Source organism: Grus americana, chromosome 2 (genome assembly GCF_028858705.1).
Source record: "Grus americana isolate bGruAme1 chromosome 2, bGruAme1.mat, whole genome shotgun sequence".
Taxonomy (NCBI): Eukaryota; Metazoa; Chordata; class Aves; order Gruiformes; family Gruidae; genus Grus; species Grus americana.
The window spans coordinates 53,912,879-53,931,459 of record NC_072853.1 but is presented as its reverse complement, the minus strand read 5'-3'; the positions used below and the strand labels follow the sequence as shown (position 1 = coordinate 53,931,459).

At 37.8% G+C, this 18,581-nt stretch overlaps 1 protein-coding gene across 4 annotated transcripts in view; it reads left to right on the top strand.

Annotated features, from left to right (window-relative positions):
* Positions 1–1,016: 1,016 nt before the first annotated feature.
* The window catches only part of LPIN2 (lipin 2), a 45,197-nt gene continuing 27,632 nt past the window's right edge, over positions 1,017–18,581 (top strand). For 3 of the 4 annotated variants that reach the window (XR_008575750.1, XM_054815626.1, XM_054815629.1), the window contains exons 1-3: positions 9,709–10,020; positions 14,376–14,576; positions 17,780–17,875. Coding sequence is in view for 3 of the 4 variants with exons in the window: in XM_054815626.1 (XP_054671601.1) it covers positions 9,934–10,020; positions 14,376–14,576; positions 17,780–17,875 (384 nt within the window). In the remaining variant the exon portion in view is untranslated. Of the gene's footprint in view, positions 1,234–9,708; positions 10,021–14,375; positions 14,577–17,779; positions 17,876–18,581 lie in introns of those variants that run through there. The other variant, XM_054815627.1, reaches the window with a different exon arrangement.

Below are 18,581 nucleotides of genomic sequence, written 5' to 3'. Positions count from 1 at the left end.
TGTACTACTTCTCCTTTTTTTATACTTGTTTGGGGTGACAATATTATCCTGGCTTAGTACATACTACATCTCAGTATCATCTGGGACCTCTGGGCAATAGCGTGACTCAAGTAAATAATAATATGTAAACACACCCACTTCAGTGAGCAGTGGTGTCAATCACAAAAGCAATGGGCAACGCAGCTGCTGACCTGAAATACATACTGGGCCTGCTGGACACGTTTTGATTTTGCAATTCTACACTTTCATTTAAAAAGTAAGTAAATAAATATATATTCTTTTCCAACGTCCTCCGGGTAGATGGGTAACTTCCAAATGGATGCAGTGACAGATGTATGAAGCAGCAAACACCCTGAACACGGCGTTTCTTTTGAAACATCCCCGTCACGAGGTGTTAGTTCCGAGACAAGCTCAGACTACGGCTATAAATAGCTGCAGAGCGCACTTTGCCGCCCATCACCTCTGCCCCGCGCCTGAGGAAACGGGCGGGAACCAACGCACCGCGGTAGGTAGCCGGGATGCGTCACCCAACCCATGACCGCGCCACGCTTGTGACAGCAACACGGGGCTGGGCTACAGCCTCCCGACGCCCGCCGAAAGACTCTGCGGCGCCAGGGAAGGAGGAGAGGAGGAAGACGGACGAAGAAGGCAGGCCGGGGGGAGGCAACGCACACCCTGCCGCGGGTGACTGTCGCAACAAAGCCGCGGTCACCACAGCCTCTGTCTCTCTTCGCTGGCGCCAGTTAAAATGCCCGCAGCCGTCTCCTGCCCCACACCGACCCTGCTCCCCCCGCACAGCACAGAACGTGGCAGCGGCTACGTGCGGAACCTCAACCGCCGCCGCCGCCTCCTCCGCTCCCGCTCAACCGCCGCCGCCCCGCGCACGCGCCTCCGCCGCGCGCGCCCCTCCCCCGCCGCGTCGCCCCAAGGTCACGTGGCACCCGGGCCGAGGCGGGACCGCGCCGCTGAGGTGGCGCGCGCTCGCGCGCTCGCCCACCCACTCGCCCGCGCCCCCGCGGCGGCGCGACCCCGCAGCCCGCCGCCAGTGCGCGCGTGGACGTGCACGCGCTGCACCAACCGCCGGCGCTTGGCGCAGTTCGCATGCAGCCGAGCGCGGCTTTCCCTGCTCTCTTCTGTCCCCTCCCCGCCCCGCGTCTGCTCCCTGGCTCTTCCCCTCCATTCATCCATCCGTCCCTTCTCGGCTGACGCCGGCCCCGCCGGGCCTCCCTCGAGGTAAGCGCGAAGGGGCCGCCGCCGCCAATTCGGCTTGGGGAGGGGGCGCACACGGCGGTGTGGTGTCTGCCGGTGTGTGAGAGGGAAGGGGGGGGGCGCCGAACGAGCCCCGACGGCGGCTGGGGAATGGGGGTGGCGGAGGGCCTGCTCCGGCTGCCGGCCCGGCCTGGCTCCCCTCCCCGAAGAAGGCTCCGAGCAGCGATAGTTAAGGCCCCCTTGCCCCCCAACTGTGCCTGCGCTCCCGGCCGTTGCCCCGGGTTCCTCGCAGCCCAGGCCGGCGGCAGCCGAGCTGTCCCGGTGTGCGGGGGTGGAGGGGAAGGGGAAACATCCGTTCTCGTCCCCTGGCTGCCAGGTGGGGGGCTGCGTGCTGCCTGCCCTGCAGGCCAGCGCTGGGTGACCCCTGGCGCTGCCTCCCAGCCTTGCGGTGACATGAGGGCGGTGTGCCGTTTGAAACGTTGGCTTTAGTGCCTCTGCTTGACGGTGCGACCCTTAAAATTTAAAAAATCGCGATACGTGCCTTGATGCCCGAGCCCCTTCCGTTTTACGGATATGCATCTCTTAAACTCGGGCTGTTAACTTGCGTACCTGTGGGGCACTGCTCCTTTGTTTTTTTCTGTTTATCCTTACTGGTGTAGGCAGTATGAAGTGTTAATCACTGGAAGTACACTGTCTGCATTTTTTGTCTATGTATTTGAGTTTTTGCCAAGCGCACGTCTAAATTGTGTGAACTGCATTTTTCCTCCAGTTAAGTGGTTACTGAGTACATGTAGCAGTCAATGATTTTCAATAGAGCAAGACAATATGCTTTAAATATGTGCGTTTCCATCCAACAAAATGATGTCATAAATATACCTATGTTTTGACTGCACTTTGTACGTGCACATCATCTCATTACTTCCCCCCCAAACAAAATTCCATTGTTGTTACGAGAAAAAATTTGTTAGCCCTATCCCATAATGGTATACGGTATCATTTAGGATACTGTCAGAGGAGAAGATGATAGACAATCCTATAGAACTCAGTTGTTCGGGGGGTTTTTGTTGGGTTTTTTTGTGGGGTTTTTTTTTAAATACTTTATAATGGCGTTTCTCAGGACAGCTTTTAATACTGAACTCTTAATGTTTGCAAAATATATTGAAAGAGGAAAAAAATGTCTAGCATTATACACATTTTAAGAATATACAGATACTCATTAGTCAGTAAGTCACAAAATACCTTCTCTTGGTGTTACTGAAAGTGTGGGCATGTCAGTCATTCAGGAGATACAAATAATGGTTAGGTATGCATACTAGGCAACTAGCTCCAGCCAGGGCCATCAGTTGTACCTTCTTTCTTAGCCCCTGCTATAGTTTCTTTACATCCCAGAACATAGAGGAATGTAAACAATTTTGCCATCTCCTACAAAAATCAAGGAAGATCTCTTTACTTGAGTGGAGTAAGGGAATGATCTGTGATGTGCTCTGTAAAAACATATTACTATTATATAGTAGAATATTAAACTGATAAGCTAAAGTTAAAAAGTTTCTAAATGAACTCAGGATGTCAGGAACTTTGAATGAAATGCTGTATTATCTGCTATTATTCTTAATTACAGTAGGAATAACTAGATAGTGCTGAAGGGCTCTCATAAGCAATTACAGTATTTTTAAGCTCATAGCATAACTTTTCAGTTAAACATATCAAAATGTTTGGGTTTTTTTAATGGCCTACAAGAGAGTGGTGTTTGAACTTGTCTTATTCTTAGTACATAACATTTTGTTTTGATATGAAAGTAAGTTTAGTTCTTTGTTATTATTTACTTGGAAGACATACATGTAAAATGTTCCAGTTTTGCAGTGCAGAGAACTTTTTGTCCGTTCTCTGTGTTTCCAGCATTTCTGTCCAGTAGTGTAAAGTCATGATCAATTATGGGGAAATATAAACTGCACTAAATGCACTTGACGCCCCCTTATGTATCTTCTGGCCCAGAATAGCCCTTTTTTGTATTGCTTGCTTTATGGCTTGATCTCTGCCAAGAGAACTTGCAATCTAGATCAGATCAAGCTGAAAGGATTTTGTTCAAAGCCACATTGGTAACTTCTGTCAAAGCTAGAGGTTAAATTAGTTGCATTTGTGTCTCTTTTCCTGGAAGATGCTCACATGATTAATACTCCAGATCATAATTTTCTTCTTTTCCAGTCTTTAACGTCTTAAGTGCAAGATCAAAGCATATAGGAAAACAGACAGTTCTTCAAGGTCTGTGTGTGATCATAGAATATCTGTGCTGAATTAGAACTCTACTTTTTTATTTTTGTAAAATAGCTTTGGCTTATATATAAAGTAACTTTTAATCATTGTTTATATCATGAATTGCAGATACGTTGCACATAACTCTGAAAAGAGATGAAAGGACACCTTCTGGTGTGAGGTTCAGTGGTGCATGTTCCATATATCTGCAGTGAAAAAGCTTTCATGCTTTTTCAAATCAGTGGGTGATATGTTTGTGATCAAATTCAGGTCTAAAGCATATGCATTAGATGTTTTCATCCCATACTGGGCAAATTCTGAGAACATAACATAGTAGCATACTGTATTCCAATGTTTTTTGCGTCTGGCAGCGCTGATCAGGAGTACTTTCTTTATGAACCTTTGATCTCATTGAAGTTGCATTTTAAGGTTCTACAGTAATACAAAGATGTCACCTCTGTAAATATCTCACTGTTATGTAGGTAAGCAAAGATATTTTTTTTAAAAATTGTAAATAAAGCTGTCCACTTCAAACATAGTAAAAATGTTGCTGCTTTTGCAAAGAATGTTTCACTTAAAATGAGTTTTTATTCTGCCTAGCTGCTATCTCATCTTGGTTGTTACAAATACTGTAGTATGTAGTAGCATTTGTGCAGGCAGGCTAATTTAATATGAAACTGTAATGCCAAATCAAGCCAAATTGTCTTTGAGTTTAAGCACACTTTTGGGGATTTTTTTTTTTTGATAGAAATCTAATTTTTCATGTGTTTATATTTCAAAGGAATTTCCAAGTAAAGGATGTTAGCTTCCCCTTCCTAGTTAAGTATTTTATTGCTATCAGTTTCTTTCAACTTTACAGTTATGTATTTGACATTAACTGGCAGAAGTTGTCCTGAGTCACTTTTCCCAAAACTAAGAGACATTTCCTCATTGCTGCTATCTGTACTGAGTGAACGGATAAGATTTTTAACTGAGGAACTGGCCCATTTCTTTATCTAAAGTGCTTAAGTTCAATACTAGAAATGTGAATATGCAAAGTAATAATAGCAAAGTCTCCGGTGTACCAGGTGATATTTTTGTGTTGGTCTACGTGGCCAGTACATGCTAAGCCAGTCTTAGGTCATGTCTTTAGGTTTACTTGTCTTTTTTTAGACTGCATAACTGTCTCCTCAGGAAATGTACTACTTCTGGATTGATGGTTGTGAAAAGCCTTTTAAAGGAAATGTGTAAAGCATTCTTTGCAAAATTCTTTCAAAGAAGCGCTTCCAATAATGAATTGTAGCTGAGATTACATTAGGAATGGAAGTATTTGTCTCTCCCTTGGCTAACAATAGAATTTAGTTTCTAATGTGAACTGAAATACAATGATTTCAAAACAAACAAACAAACAAACAAACCACAAACCCAAAACTTAATGGTGACTTAAAGCCGTTCATTCCCCAAATGAAAAGTGTCTGTGCTAACACAAACAAAAAATCTGTGAGGCTGCTTTACAGGTTTCTCTTGTCCTGTATAGATGGTGCAGACATGCTTTTGTGTGCTGAGGGTGAACAGATGTATCCTTCAGACAGATGTGATCTCTGTGTTCGTTAAAATTCAATAATGCAAGTAGATTGTGAACTACTTTTGCTCAGCGATATTTAATTTTCCCCTTCCCAGTATCTCATGCTGTGAATACCTTTGTGTGGGAATTCTGTAAGACTAGCATTTTTATCTGATTTTCTAATAAAAGAACCAACTCTTATATGCAAATTAAATTTATGGATGTTTTATGGATGTTCTATTTTAGTACATGTTCATCAGTTCAACAATACGGAGAGTCTAGCAAGTAAAGTTTTTTTTGTTTATATACACTATGTTTAGAACATTATGGGTATTCCATATATGTATTTCTCAGAATCAGTATATTTCTGTTCCTTCTTGTCAGCCTGAAGATACTTACTAGTCTCAGATCTTGCATTCATGTATCCATTCTAAAGGTAACCAAATTATTCATCACTAATGAATGTGGCACTTAGGGTCATGGTTTAGTGGTGGACATGACAGTGCTAGGTTAATGGTTGGACTTGATGATCTTAAAGGTCTTTTCCAATTTAAAAGATTCTGTGATTCTATAATAGATCAGGATGCAATTCATGCTTAAGCACATGCCTATGTTCATTTGCTTTGACTGTTAAATCCTGGACGGTTGTAAGAAAATATAAATACACCTGAGGCCGATCAGTGCTTGAAAGAAACCCTTTTAAATAGAAAAAATAGAAAGCTAAGGGATTGCTTATTAGGAAAATGCTTAGTGCTTTCTAGAAACATACGGGAAAAGCTTCATCTGCTTTCTCACATCTCATGTAAAAATGAGATAGAATTTCTGTTCAGAAACTTTGCTTTCTGTGGTATATATCTAGAAATACGTTCAACCAAAGATGATGTTGCTATAGAAGAATCTGCTGCTGGAAATAGATATGCCAAGTGTGGCAGGCACTTGTGTGGGATATGCCCATGCAGATTCCAAAGGGGTGCGCTCTTGGATTAGCCAGTTACTTCTTTTCAGAACCTTGAAAGAAGTTAAGGTCTTCACGTACATAAGAACTTTTTGTGTGTATATAACTTAAGTTTTTGATTGAACTCATCATTTTAACAGTAAAACTCACTTTATGGACTCTTAAAGTATTCTTTGTTCTTACTGAAGTTCCTTTGTAAACAGAAAAAAGGTAACTTAAAAAAACCCAACAAACAAACAAAAGGAAATGCTCAAATTAATACAAGGAAAGATGCCATAATACCGGAATCAGATGATTCATAGTAGATCATACAGATATAACTATTGACACATTACAAAAGGGCCAAGTTCAAGTAAACTGCAGATTTCCTTTCTTGCTATCTTTTTTTTTTTTTTCCTTAGAGATACTTCAGCTGCTCTGAAAAATATTCTAATTTGCATGGCTCTTGACTCTACTTGACAGGAGATCTTGAAGACATTGAATTTACCATCTTGCATCATAGATGGAAAACTAGACATTTGGGTTTATTTATTTTTAACCACCATCTTAGTGGGCAATGCATTGCTTTTGTATCACTGGTGTTTCTCTAACATCTATTAACTGCTTGGATTTTTGTACCATGCTATTATAACTTGTAATAGGATTTTTTGGTTTTGGATTGGTTTTTGGTTTTGGGTTGGTTTTTTTTTTTTTTTTTTTTACAGCTGGGAACTGTGGGTGAAAGCAGGTAACATTGCCTTTTAGTATTTTTCCACATTTTTGAGCAGAACTTGATTTTTAGTTGTATATAACGTGGCTAAAATGGAAAATTTCATTCCAAGTTATACGTTAGCCACCTTCAGCCTTTATATGGAAAATTTTAGCAAATATATTTTTTTTTATAAGAAGCGAAACTTGATGGTATGTTTCCACTCTAGTAGAGGAAAAATTCTAGCTGTTTTCTCTTAGAATAATTCTTGTGTCCCTATTCAGAAGGGACCTGAGGCAGATGGTCTTCATTCAGTATGTCTTCTGCTATTCATGTGTAAATTTATTTTAATTTGGCAAAGTTATTAGCCTTTGAATTAGGTTTAAAAGTCCATAATGAGGATGGATAGACTTTTGCAGTTAAAAGTGACAAAGATGCTTTATTGAATGTGTTTTGTCACAAGCTAGAATAAGCAGAACTGTATTTCCAGTTTCAGTAAGCAGATGCTTCAGGCCAGGGCTAGGATCAAGAACCTGGGCACAGGAGAGTGTTTTCAGTCCCAGTCTGATTTTTGTAATCTCTGTAGGAGAATTGGGAACTCTTCCACTTTGTTTGCACCCAACAGACAAAGTGTAAAAAGTACATGAACATAAAGAAGTGTGGTGGTATTTAGGAATAGGAGTTGAGGCCTGGGGAGAAAGGATGGGGCGTGAGACTGAAAACTGGGGTGCTTAAGTCTTAGTTGATAGTAAGTAAAATAATTTCGAGCAGAATGGGGTGAAGGGGACATACGGGACATGAACAAAGGTTGCCCATGCTTGCTGTATCTTTTAGGATATGTTAATTAGAGAAGGATTTGTCGTATTTGTTCATCTTAGCAAATTTGTCCTTATCTCTTGAGTGAATTGTGATTATGTACTGATAGAAGCTCATGTCCATAGGATTTCTGCTTCTTTCCTTCCAGAATTTAGAATGACATGTACTGATGAAAGCTGGGGAAAAGTCCTGTAGCTGTGTTCTGGCTGCGCTTGTTTTACAGTTCCTATACAGTACAATCAAATCACTTAATTGTAATTTTCACAGGCAATCAGACTTTTTTTTTGTAATGGCCACCTGGGATATGTAAATCTGATTAGCAGTTAACAAATGTAGCCTGTGGAAGCAATGTTTTGAATATGCAGAGAGGTAAAAAAATGGAGGGAGACTCTGCAAAATCAAGTTTTAACTGTGCTCACACCCTTTTCAGCAGTATTAACTTGCATGAGACTAGTGAAAAAAACTTGCGTGTGCTTTATGAGGCTAAACCACAGTAAAATCTACCCACACCAAAGAGCTGGATTAAAGTTGCATGAAAAACATTGCTTCTAATACTTTCCAAATTTGGGATATTTGCTTTTCAAAACTAAAGCTAATTTCCCTGTGTAAATTGTAAGTAAATAACATAGTACTTAAAATATAATTCCCTCCGAGTAAGTTTATTTACATTATTAATATTGAGAAATAAAAAACAAGGAGGCATACTAAATGTGCAAAGCTTATTACCTGTCTAAATCTTGCCTGTGCAGTGACTGCAATTTTGTCAGTAGAAAGGCTGTCTTCTGAAACACTTTTAGAAGCTTTGAAGAAAATATGTCAATCTGAAATACTGAACAATACTGAAATAAATAGATAGAAAATTGTAAACAAAAAAGTAGCATAAAGCTAAGTCAAAAGTGTTTGAAAAGAAGCACTGTCTTACAAATCTGGCTTCCGTTCTGCTCATAACTGTGTGTTTTTTACCATGTTTTAATGGATACATGATAAAGTAATGATGAACAAGCAGAGGAAAATTGAGTGCATCTAGTAATTCTTAATATCCTGTAAAAATATTTGTCATGTCTGCTAACAGAACCAGTGATTCTTCCTATGAAGAACCACATTAAATACAAACATATTCAGTGTATAGAAAAGGGCTGAGATGATAGAAGCTTATTGCAACCCTACTGCAGATGTAGCAATCCCAACACTCAATGGAGCAATTTGTTGTCAAGATTAATTTAGTTTTGGCCTTGAATGTAGTTCATTAATTATTTTTGAAACCTAAAAGCCACTTGGCTGCGTCCGGTAATGCGATTCATTGTCCTTGAGCCCAATGCATAAATTTACAAAATTTAAGAGGAGGATAGAGTGAAGATGGTGGTAGGATCCTAGATTAATTTTTTAATTTGTAAATCAAGTAGTAGTCCTCCACAGTCTTCTGTAGCAGAGACAAAGTAGCACCGTGGAGGTGAGGAGGAGATGCATGGGTTTAAGGTAATGAAAATGTGTCTGTGTTGAGGGAATATTAATGATCCTCAGAGAATGTCTCTACTACTCAGGGGTAGAATTGTTTCTTTATACTACTACACTTCCTCAGTTATTTCACCTATCCATGATACTATTTGGAGAAGTAATGACATTTCAAAATTCCTCAGATCAAAAAATTAATTCTTACTCTCAGTCATGGAGTGAGGTATACAATAAGATTGGATGTATTGTTCACACACCAAAATTATACTGCCTTAACAGTTCGGTTTAAAGAAAGGAGGAAAATTTCCATAGGAAAAAAATGTTTACTTTGGTAGGCATTGGTTTTGTATGGTTTAGTATAAGCTTGACACCAGGTCAGTTGTCTCTCTACTATTATAATGCAATGTCAAAAAGGGATGAAAATAGTCCACAAATACTGGACCCTGAAATGTCATCAGATGTGTCCTGGAAAACATGACTAGCTAGCCCAGTGAAACCGTCAGCGGAGGGAGCGGGCATTCTTGAATTAGGTGTGCAGCTGGCTGAACTAGGACTTTGAATGCTGCTACCGGTGGTAGAGTTGCAACAGTGGATGAAAAGTCTCCAAGTGAGCTAATGTAGACTCTGCTTAAGAATCATTAACTAAATCCCTGTTTCTTTTCGTGGGAGCTTCAGCTAAAGTCACATGACCTGATGTAAAACAAGATCATTACCTATCAGTGCAAACATATGGCAAAGTCTGCCCATGTTATTACTTATCGCAAAGAGCGCAAGGGGGCTGTGACATTTCAAGCAAAGCCTATTGGTGAGGGAGTTCCTATGTGAACTTTCTTAAAGAAGTGCTTCCCTTTTAATCTTAATACTGCGTGGGAAAGTATAGCAAACATTTTTCTCTGAGACGAGAAAATTTACATAATTCTGCTTCTATGGAATGAGAAGAAATGCTGATACAATACTCTCTTATGGCTATAAGCTTTGCATTTACATGTACTGTGGAAAGTTAGTTGCCTGTTCTCTGAGATGCATTTCTCAGAACAGGATGGTTTTGAAGATAACTTCAATAGAAGTGTTGTTGCTGCCCATGAAAGGGTTCCTTCTGGAATCTTGGTGAGTTTGACAGATTTATTGCTAAAAATGGGTATATAATTTCCTATAGCATAGTTAAAATATATAAAAATTGACTACCTATATGTAATAGTATGTGGAAGACACTAATTAGGCATTCAACAGGCTGACTTTGTTTCCCATTTTTGTTCTATAAGTGCTCTGTGCACTACTAGGAGCAATCCTAGACCCCATTTAAAATCTTTACTTAGGAGCGAAGATGGTTTTGTTTGCTTGTGTTTGCCAAGTCGACCTGATGCTTTATCAGTCCTGTTAAACATGGTTGGGTTCCCCCCCCCCCCCCAAGTCTTTTCAGGTTACCAAATAGAAACTAGTAAAACACTTGCTAAATATTTTCTCTGGTTAAGGAATGCTCCTGCTTCATACATACATGTAGATGCAAATATAGGCAAGATGAGATAAATTGAGGGAAGCAATTGCTGTGCATGTTTTTTATTTTGTTTTTCTACATAATCTCTTGAAACAAACACAGCATCTCTACTGTTTACATCATGTGGCATTAGACTATATTTTAATCCTCTAAATATATCTCAAAATAAATAGGATGTATAAATATCTACACTCTTGTAAGCTAAGATCTAGATTTAAGTTTTTGTTTGGTTTTTTTTTTTCCCAGTGATAGTTAAAATTCATGCCCTCTAAAGCTGTATCGCTTTAGAGCAATCTGATAGTTTGCCTTTGAGTAACTTGCACTCTTTCTGTTGTTGAACCGGACATTTGTAGTGTTCATGTTCATAGGGGTGCACCTGTATGAAAGGTGTTAGCTTTAACGGACAAAAATGCAGTTTACGCTTACTAAAGCAGTACTCCAAATGCACAGAAAACACAAATTTGTGGACAGCCTTTTGATTATATCTTGCACTTGTATATGGATATTACTGAATAACATTAAAAAATTGTTCAAGAAAACATGTTGGTTCTGTAGCAGCCAAAATAACTTCTTTGTTAATGGTACATAGGTATAATTCCTATCCACAAAACCTCCCGCTCAAGCTATGCTAATGTAAGCATTTCCTGGTGATGTGTTTTGAAAATTTGGCTATGTCATGTTAGATACTTTATCTGAGCTCTAGTATTGTTTAATCATTATTTCTGAGAGCCATTCTGTTCCTCATTGCTGTAACATGAGGAAGTCAACAAACACGTGGGGTTAATCTTAGTTTGACTGATTTGACTGTTTTATAAATGGAGGCACAGAATTTTTAGTCCTTGAACTTCCAAAGTAGATATTTTGTTTTCTTATTTTGTATTTACTTTTATGTGCAGGCTCTCAAAAAAAGAAAAAGAAAAAGGCAATTTCAGTTTCTGTCTTTTGCAGTGTAATGGCTTCTTGCCAGAAAAAATTCTTTTTTTATAATATAGGACAGGGAGATCCTTTCCCCATTCCAATTACAGTTGCACTTAGCTTAGTAGTATTAATATATTCAGCTTTAAGAATTTTTGGAAACTAGGTAGTATTGCATAAACATTAAAAAACCAATTTCTCTATAGCCTCAAAAATCACAAAAAGTGTTTTTCTGCTGTGAGACCTTAGGTATTGATAGCGTTTTAATTTGCTATCCTAGGAGAACGAGTAGTGCTGAGCTACATTAACTTGAGCTTTTATGCAGAGTTCTGAAATTTGACTGTGTGAGGTGATGTATATACTCTGGATATCAAAATAAATAAAACTTAGAAGCTAAACAGTATTGTGAAATACTGCATTGCCCTTTCTTAGCCTGTCTTGTCCATCAAATTTCTGTCTTGAATTGCAGAACTGGAAATTGGCGTGCTTTTTAGGTTCTTATAACAGGTTATGAAGGCATACTGCTTTCTGCTTTCAGGAAAATAACATTGAAGAAATGTTTACTAATCATGAACTAAAGGGTGTTACTGAGGAAATACTTTGTCTTACTGGTTATTCTGTGATCAGGCTTTCTATCACGTTTGCAAGATTTAACACAATAACATTTTACGCTGTTCCTCTCTATAGTACTGCTCACCACAAGTTTTCCAACAATATACAATAAAACTTAAAGGAGAAAAAAAAACCCAAACAAAAACCCCACCCCCAAAAAAACCCACCAAAATTTTAAAATCTCCTAGCTGGGGTTCTACTGACATTTGAGATAAATTAAACATCTCATGTTTCTCAGGTATGTAGTGACACTTTATTTCTATTTGATCATTTGCTTGCTGCAGTTTGAACTTTCTTAAATAACATGTTTATCTTTCAAAGTGAACCGTTATGTTAAAAGCTGAACTACAACCTGATAAGCAATAATACAAATTAGTTTCTGATCTACAATTTTGTTTACTCACAACGTACAAAACAATGTTTGTGTTAAGACTTGGATCATAAAAAGCTTCTTTCCTTATAAGCATTGTTTTTAATACTCAGTAGGTTCAAAAGTTAATAACTCTTTCACACATAACAGGTAATTCTGTTTGTGTATGATTGTAGAAGTGGGTGTGCTGTGAGCTACAGAAATATAACTGAGATCTACAAAAGAGAGAAGTTTTGCTACAGGAAAGCAAGAATATATGTAAAATAGGTGAATGCTTCAGTCTTGTGGGGGTGGGTGTTTTGGTGATTTTTCCGTGGTTAAACAAGGTCAGTTAGCAAGTATGTGAGGAAAACTGCATTATTTATCAACTGAACTCAATTTTTAGCCATTGGTGTGAAAATCTGATCTTTTAAAGAGTCACTTGCTAATGTCTGCTTCTGAAGTCCTGTTCACTGAAATTAAATATATGGAATGGAGACTCTATTAAGGACTTCTATTCCTGATTGTGCCAAACGTTTCTTTTGACAAATTCAGTCTTCTTGGTGACATGAAACGAACTTTTCTTTGCAAGCCAATACCATTGACTCCTTTTGGAAGTGGCCAAGGTATAGCTGTGAATGACAATGACTATATGTTAGAGAATTTTTCCTGAGATTGGGAATAAAGATTGACTGTCATCGTAGGGAAAGACTTAATTGCTTAAACAGTAAAGCAGAGATATTGCTACCTTTCTGTCATGGGTTATAGTTCCATGAGATGCAGCAAATATCTCGCTTGTCAAAAGGAGGATGTTCAGTTCCCTGTCCTAGCCTTTTTTTTTCTTCCTTTCTAGCTCTCTGGTGCTGCTGTGCGCCTCATGACTCTGGTGTTTGTCATGTTCTTTGTGAGCTAATCTAACTTACTAACCCACCAAAATAATCAACAGCAACAAAAAGGTAGACTTCTGCCAGTTGTGTCAGTGAGCTAAAATCAGCTCATTAAGAGGGTCAGATGAGGAAGGGTTGAAGTGAGACCTCCCCTTTGTAGCAAAAATGAGCTATTATTTCATTAGCAAGCAGTCAATTTTATAGCCGTACATGAAATTACTTAGAGGTGAAACCAAATTTTATTAAACGCTAATGTTGATAGGGAGTCCATTCCAGTAATCTCATTAGTCACTCAGTGACAGTCTGTTCTTTTTGTCTTCATCAACCATATCGTACAAAAGCTACAGGAGAAAATTCTCTAGTATGTTACCTAGCATAGTAATTCTGTGGATAACTTCAAAACAGTTTTAAATATGTATTGGAAAACCCTCATCTTCTTTTTCAAATCTTGTGGAGAGGAAGGACTTATTTTTATTTTTATAAATATTTTTTTGTTTTTATTAACTTTTCAAGAAGGTTTTTTACAAGCTCCTGATTTTTATGTTGCAAGAGATTTTAGTACTTGTTTCATGGCAAATAAATTCACTGGTGGTGTGCTTACCTTATACAGGGAGAAAACTGGATTTCTTCCATATTTGTTTTCTTCACACTCTTTCTCGGACTTCTCTGTCTCCCATTAGATCTTTTGATAATTTCTTTAAGGTGGCTCAGCCATTTTCTAAATATAGAGCTGTAAAGGAAGAGTTACATGTAGTACACTCTACATAACTTTTCCTGATTTTTAAGATTTATTTTTTTCCCCATCCTTATGTACAATTATCTCCATTTTTGATAGAGGATCAGTTGTATTAAGTAGGCAGTCCTCAGAGAATGAATTTGTCTCTTTAGCTTATCTGAGTAATTAAGCATCATTTGAATGTAGGCTTTGGGTTTTAAAATTACATGCTTCAAAATTTACTTTAAAATATTTAAATAATTGTATGTTCAAGTTAATAAGCTATTAATAGGTTTTATAACTCTGGGGACTGTTAGTAATATAAGAATTGGCTCAAAATTCTGTTGACTCTTGAAGGCATTTGTTACAATAATCAGAGTAATTGATGAATGACATTGCACATCTATTTAGATGCGTTTAAAAAAAATTGCAAAAGCTTTTTACATTTTTAAAATTTATTTACTTTCCTTTTTTCTTCCTCTCCTGTAGTCTCAGACTATGAACTACGTAGGACAACTTGCAGGACAAGTCCTGGTTACTGTGAAGGAGCTGTACAAAGGCATTAATCAGGCAACCCTTTCAGGATGCATTGATGTCATTGTGGTCCGGCAACAGGATGGTACATACCAGTGTTCTCCTTTTCATGTCCGATTTGGGAAGCTTGGTGTATTGCGCTCTAAAGAAAAAGTGGTAAGTTCAGAAAGTGGGCCGAAACAAAGTTTTGAATACCAATGCATTCTCCTATTTTCCCTTCTGTCTTCCTTCCCCAGCCCCCCACATACCCAGTTAGCAGGCTGATTTAGTACAGAGCAGTTTCTCATATATTCTGTACAGAGTGATAGTTTCGGAATGCAAAACAGAACTTCCTGTGGTAATTTAAGGGCTCTGCAAAAAAATACTGTGAAAGAAAGCTTTGACCGCTCTTGAACTGTGCAAAAAGAGTAATACAAACATATAGACTTCACAGCCTCAAATGTTTACATGGCTATTTATTGACTTAAGTATGCTGTGAAAGAAATGCTTAATGCCATTTGATCCCTGATGTTGCAAGCAACTATTTTTGAAATGTCTAGAGGATAAGTAGAGCATGTCTTAAGGGTTGGTGACCTATCATAAATATTACTCCTTGTTAGCTCTGTTCAAGGTTGATATGCAGTAGAAAATACAGATATTAATATCCACAAGCAAATAAAAACTGAGACTGAGGCTTCATTCACTTGTGGGCATATTTGAAAGAGAATGTGGTACAATTCCCTACCCAGCCAGTCTGAGACTGTGACGCTACCGGAGTGGATCGTCCTGCCATCCCCTTTCCATAGGCTTTAGTAATCATGCCTAGGGAGTGAGTTAGATTGGGTTATAAATTTGACTAAAAAATGGACCTATTGTGGGGAGAATTTACATTACTGTCAGTGGGGAGTACTGTGTATGGCAGTATTGCCTGTGGGTGTACTACCAAAGGATGGATTCATTTAAACAGATCGTAAAACCTCCAGATTATATGCTGCTTTTCTAAGAAGTGAAAGAACACTGCAGGAAACTACCTCCATCTTTATATTCTGGTTGTAAAAGGAGAATAAAGTGCAACTAAAAGAGCAGTTATTTTAGGGCATTTTTTGTTAATGGTCATAGTGGGAGTTACATGCATTAAAGTTGTAAGTTTATCATAGTAACACAAGTAAGCAGTAGTTTTCTTGTTAATTTTTTTTGTTTTATTTCCCACTTGCTAGTGTTTTTGTTAATGAGCACACTGATGACAAAAAGTTGATTTTCCTAAACATTTGTGCAACAGATTATGTTTTTCAGCAAGGTATAACTTGTATGGTATATCAGATGGTATACCATACACTTTTTCTAATGTCTAAGCAAGTGAGATACACTGACAACAGGAGCGATCTGAAATTTGAGCTTGCGAAATGTCTTTAATTACACTTCTGAGAAGCTGAACAAAATTTGAGAGGATTTCACCTCTAAAAAGGTGTTGAATAGTAGAAACATCTACTCTTGGTACCTGCTGTACTAGGCTGTCAGTGTAGTTCACAGGTTTTGCTTGAGTGAATGGCTACTGCTTCTTTCTATCTTCATCCTTGGAGTTGCCATTCTGCATTTGAATATTCTCTCAATAGTCAATTAAATGTTTATTACTGCATTGTGTACGCATTTTACTCTGGCATATTATGAGGCTAAGATCAATTGGTAGTTTCAAGATGTATGGGAACGCAAAATATGCATCTCTGTGCTTCAACTCTGTACTTAAGATATATATGTGGAAATATCCAGAAACCAGTTTGAGGTATGGGTACTAAAATTATGGATGTTTGTCTAAATCATCTTAAAGAAAAGGTTGGAAAAAAAGAAACACTAAGGTAATTTTTTAATTATTACTATTTTTTGAAAACTCATGTTACTGAATTGGAAATTCAAGAAAATATTTTAAGAATAAACCATTCAATAGTAAAATAAATATGATTTTCAAATCAAAACCATTCAGTTCTTGTGGGTAAAAATAAAAGCTGTTATCGTAATGATTTGGCTATACTCCCTATGCCTGTTTGGTTATCTACCTGTAATTTATCATTTCCCATGATTTGGTTTCCTTGGCTAATGGTTTTATTCTCATAAATGGGTGAATAACAGAGTGGATTAGGATACATGGGTACTGTCTTAGTACTGTGGTGTTGGTTTTTTTTTTCTGAGCAGTCCATGTGCCAATCTTAAAATTAGTCCTCTTTCCTTTTTGACTGGCCATTTCATATCACAGTAACTAACTATGAATATGAGTACTCATAATACTAGCTGTATGTCTTGGGGTGTAATTCTTTTGTATTGGCAGGGAACTACAACTTGAGTAATGTACATATTGGATATCTCATAGGAATTACAGTATTTAACTTGGTCTCCTTTTGACAAAAATATCTAAACTATATATAACCCAAAGTGCCATTGGCATTTTCTACAGTGAGGCAAGTCCATCGTGTTTCTATCTGACTTGTACTAAATCATTTTTAATTAGCTAGGCTAAATGCAGTTATACAGATACCATTAGATAAGCAGATTTATTGAAAAATAAGGTAATTTTATTTGCATATTGAACACATTTTCTTTGGAAAAATTTGGGATGGAACTTAACTGGATGCCCAAGATTACACAACAAGGAGGAAGTTAAATAGTTGTATCTTGTTTTTAGAAAGATATTTGTTTTTTCTTTTCTTTCATACATGTGGGGAAGGGTAATCTTTCCCTTTTCTGCAATGTAATCTAAGTGAAAGTACCTTTTTATGAGAATAAACACATTCATCCTCTAACGAAAGCACTATGACTGTAGAAGGGTTGTGGTCCTATGTCATATCCCCAAAAACTCACGAGCAGGAAAATCTGAAACAATGTTAACTGAGTTGCAGAAATAATAGTGGCAAATCTCTATCCCATTGAAACAAAGCCCACCTTCAGGAGGCTTCCAGTTTGTCATCTTGAACTTTTGGTATTTGGGACTCAGATTCATCCTAGGCCCCAATTCAGGTTGAGCTTTAAACAAATGAACATGAACGGTCTCAATCATTCATCATTCTTCCAGGAAATAAAGACTATTCAATAATTACTATTATTTATGCTTCTAGCTCTCCAAATTAGTTGAACAAGATTGTCTTCAGATATTTTGGGGGTTTTTTTCCAATTTTTCTTGTGGGTCTTAGGCACTCTGCTAGGAGCATGATGTATTTTGCAGATTAACAAAATAAAGATCATTATTATAACAGACCTTCAGAAAAGCGGAGGGAAGAGAAAGACACATGATTATGCAATTGAACAAAGTTTACTCTCGGAGTAAAGTGGGCCTTAAGGTCAGTGCCTTCCCCTATGATGAATTATTTACATTAAATTGTCTCTTTCCACAGATTGATATAGAAATTAATGGTGATGCCGTTGATCTTCATATGAAACTGGGTGACAACGGAGAAGCTTTCTTTGTACAAGAAACTGAGGAGGAAAATGTAAGGGCTTTGTGCTTCATGATGGCTACAATGAAGTATTAAGAGTAATGTGTTAAAAATGCTTAATATAGTGCTGGCAATATGGTAACTCTTATGAAAGTTAGATTTGCTGTGACTGAATGTCAACATTACTTTCATATGCTGCCAAGATGCTTGGTGTTTTGTACAGTTTTGCTACCAGTGATAATAAAGTAACTAATTCTTTATTTTATTAGAGCATAATTTGAAAGATTTATTGAAATTTTTTTTTACTTTTAGTATTTTCACTCCTGTTGACTGCAGTTATACAGATTGCAGTGCCTTATAATAATTTTTGCCGTAAGTTCTTATAACTTGTGTTACTGACCTCTGTAGTAATGAGAGTTATTTATTTTGGCATATTTTTAATTTGTCTTATAATTTTTAGCACAGTTTTTCACAATTATATCTATGAAACTTCTACCGGTTAACAGGAACTTCTTTGACTTGAGAATTTTTCTTGTATTCTAATACAGTAATTAATTTTCTGAGAACCTATTGCACTGGAAGCTAATGAGCCTCTGAAAAACAGGAATAATGGCTCATTTCTACTCTGATTTCCTAAGGATATGGGACCTATGTAATCACAATATTTGTCAGTCCTTGAATCTGTTGGCATTTTTCAGCGAGGCAGAAAGAAAGAACTTCTAAATAAAAGTTCCAAAAGGTTTAATCAAAATAGAGGAGA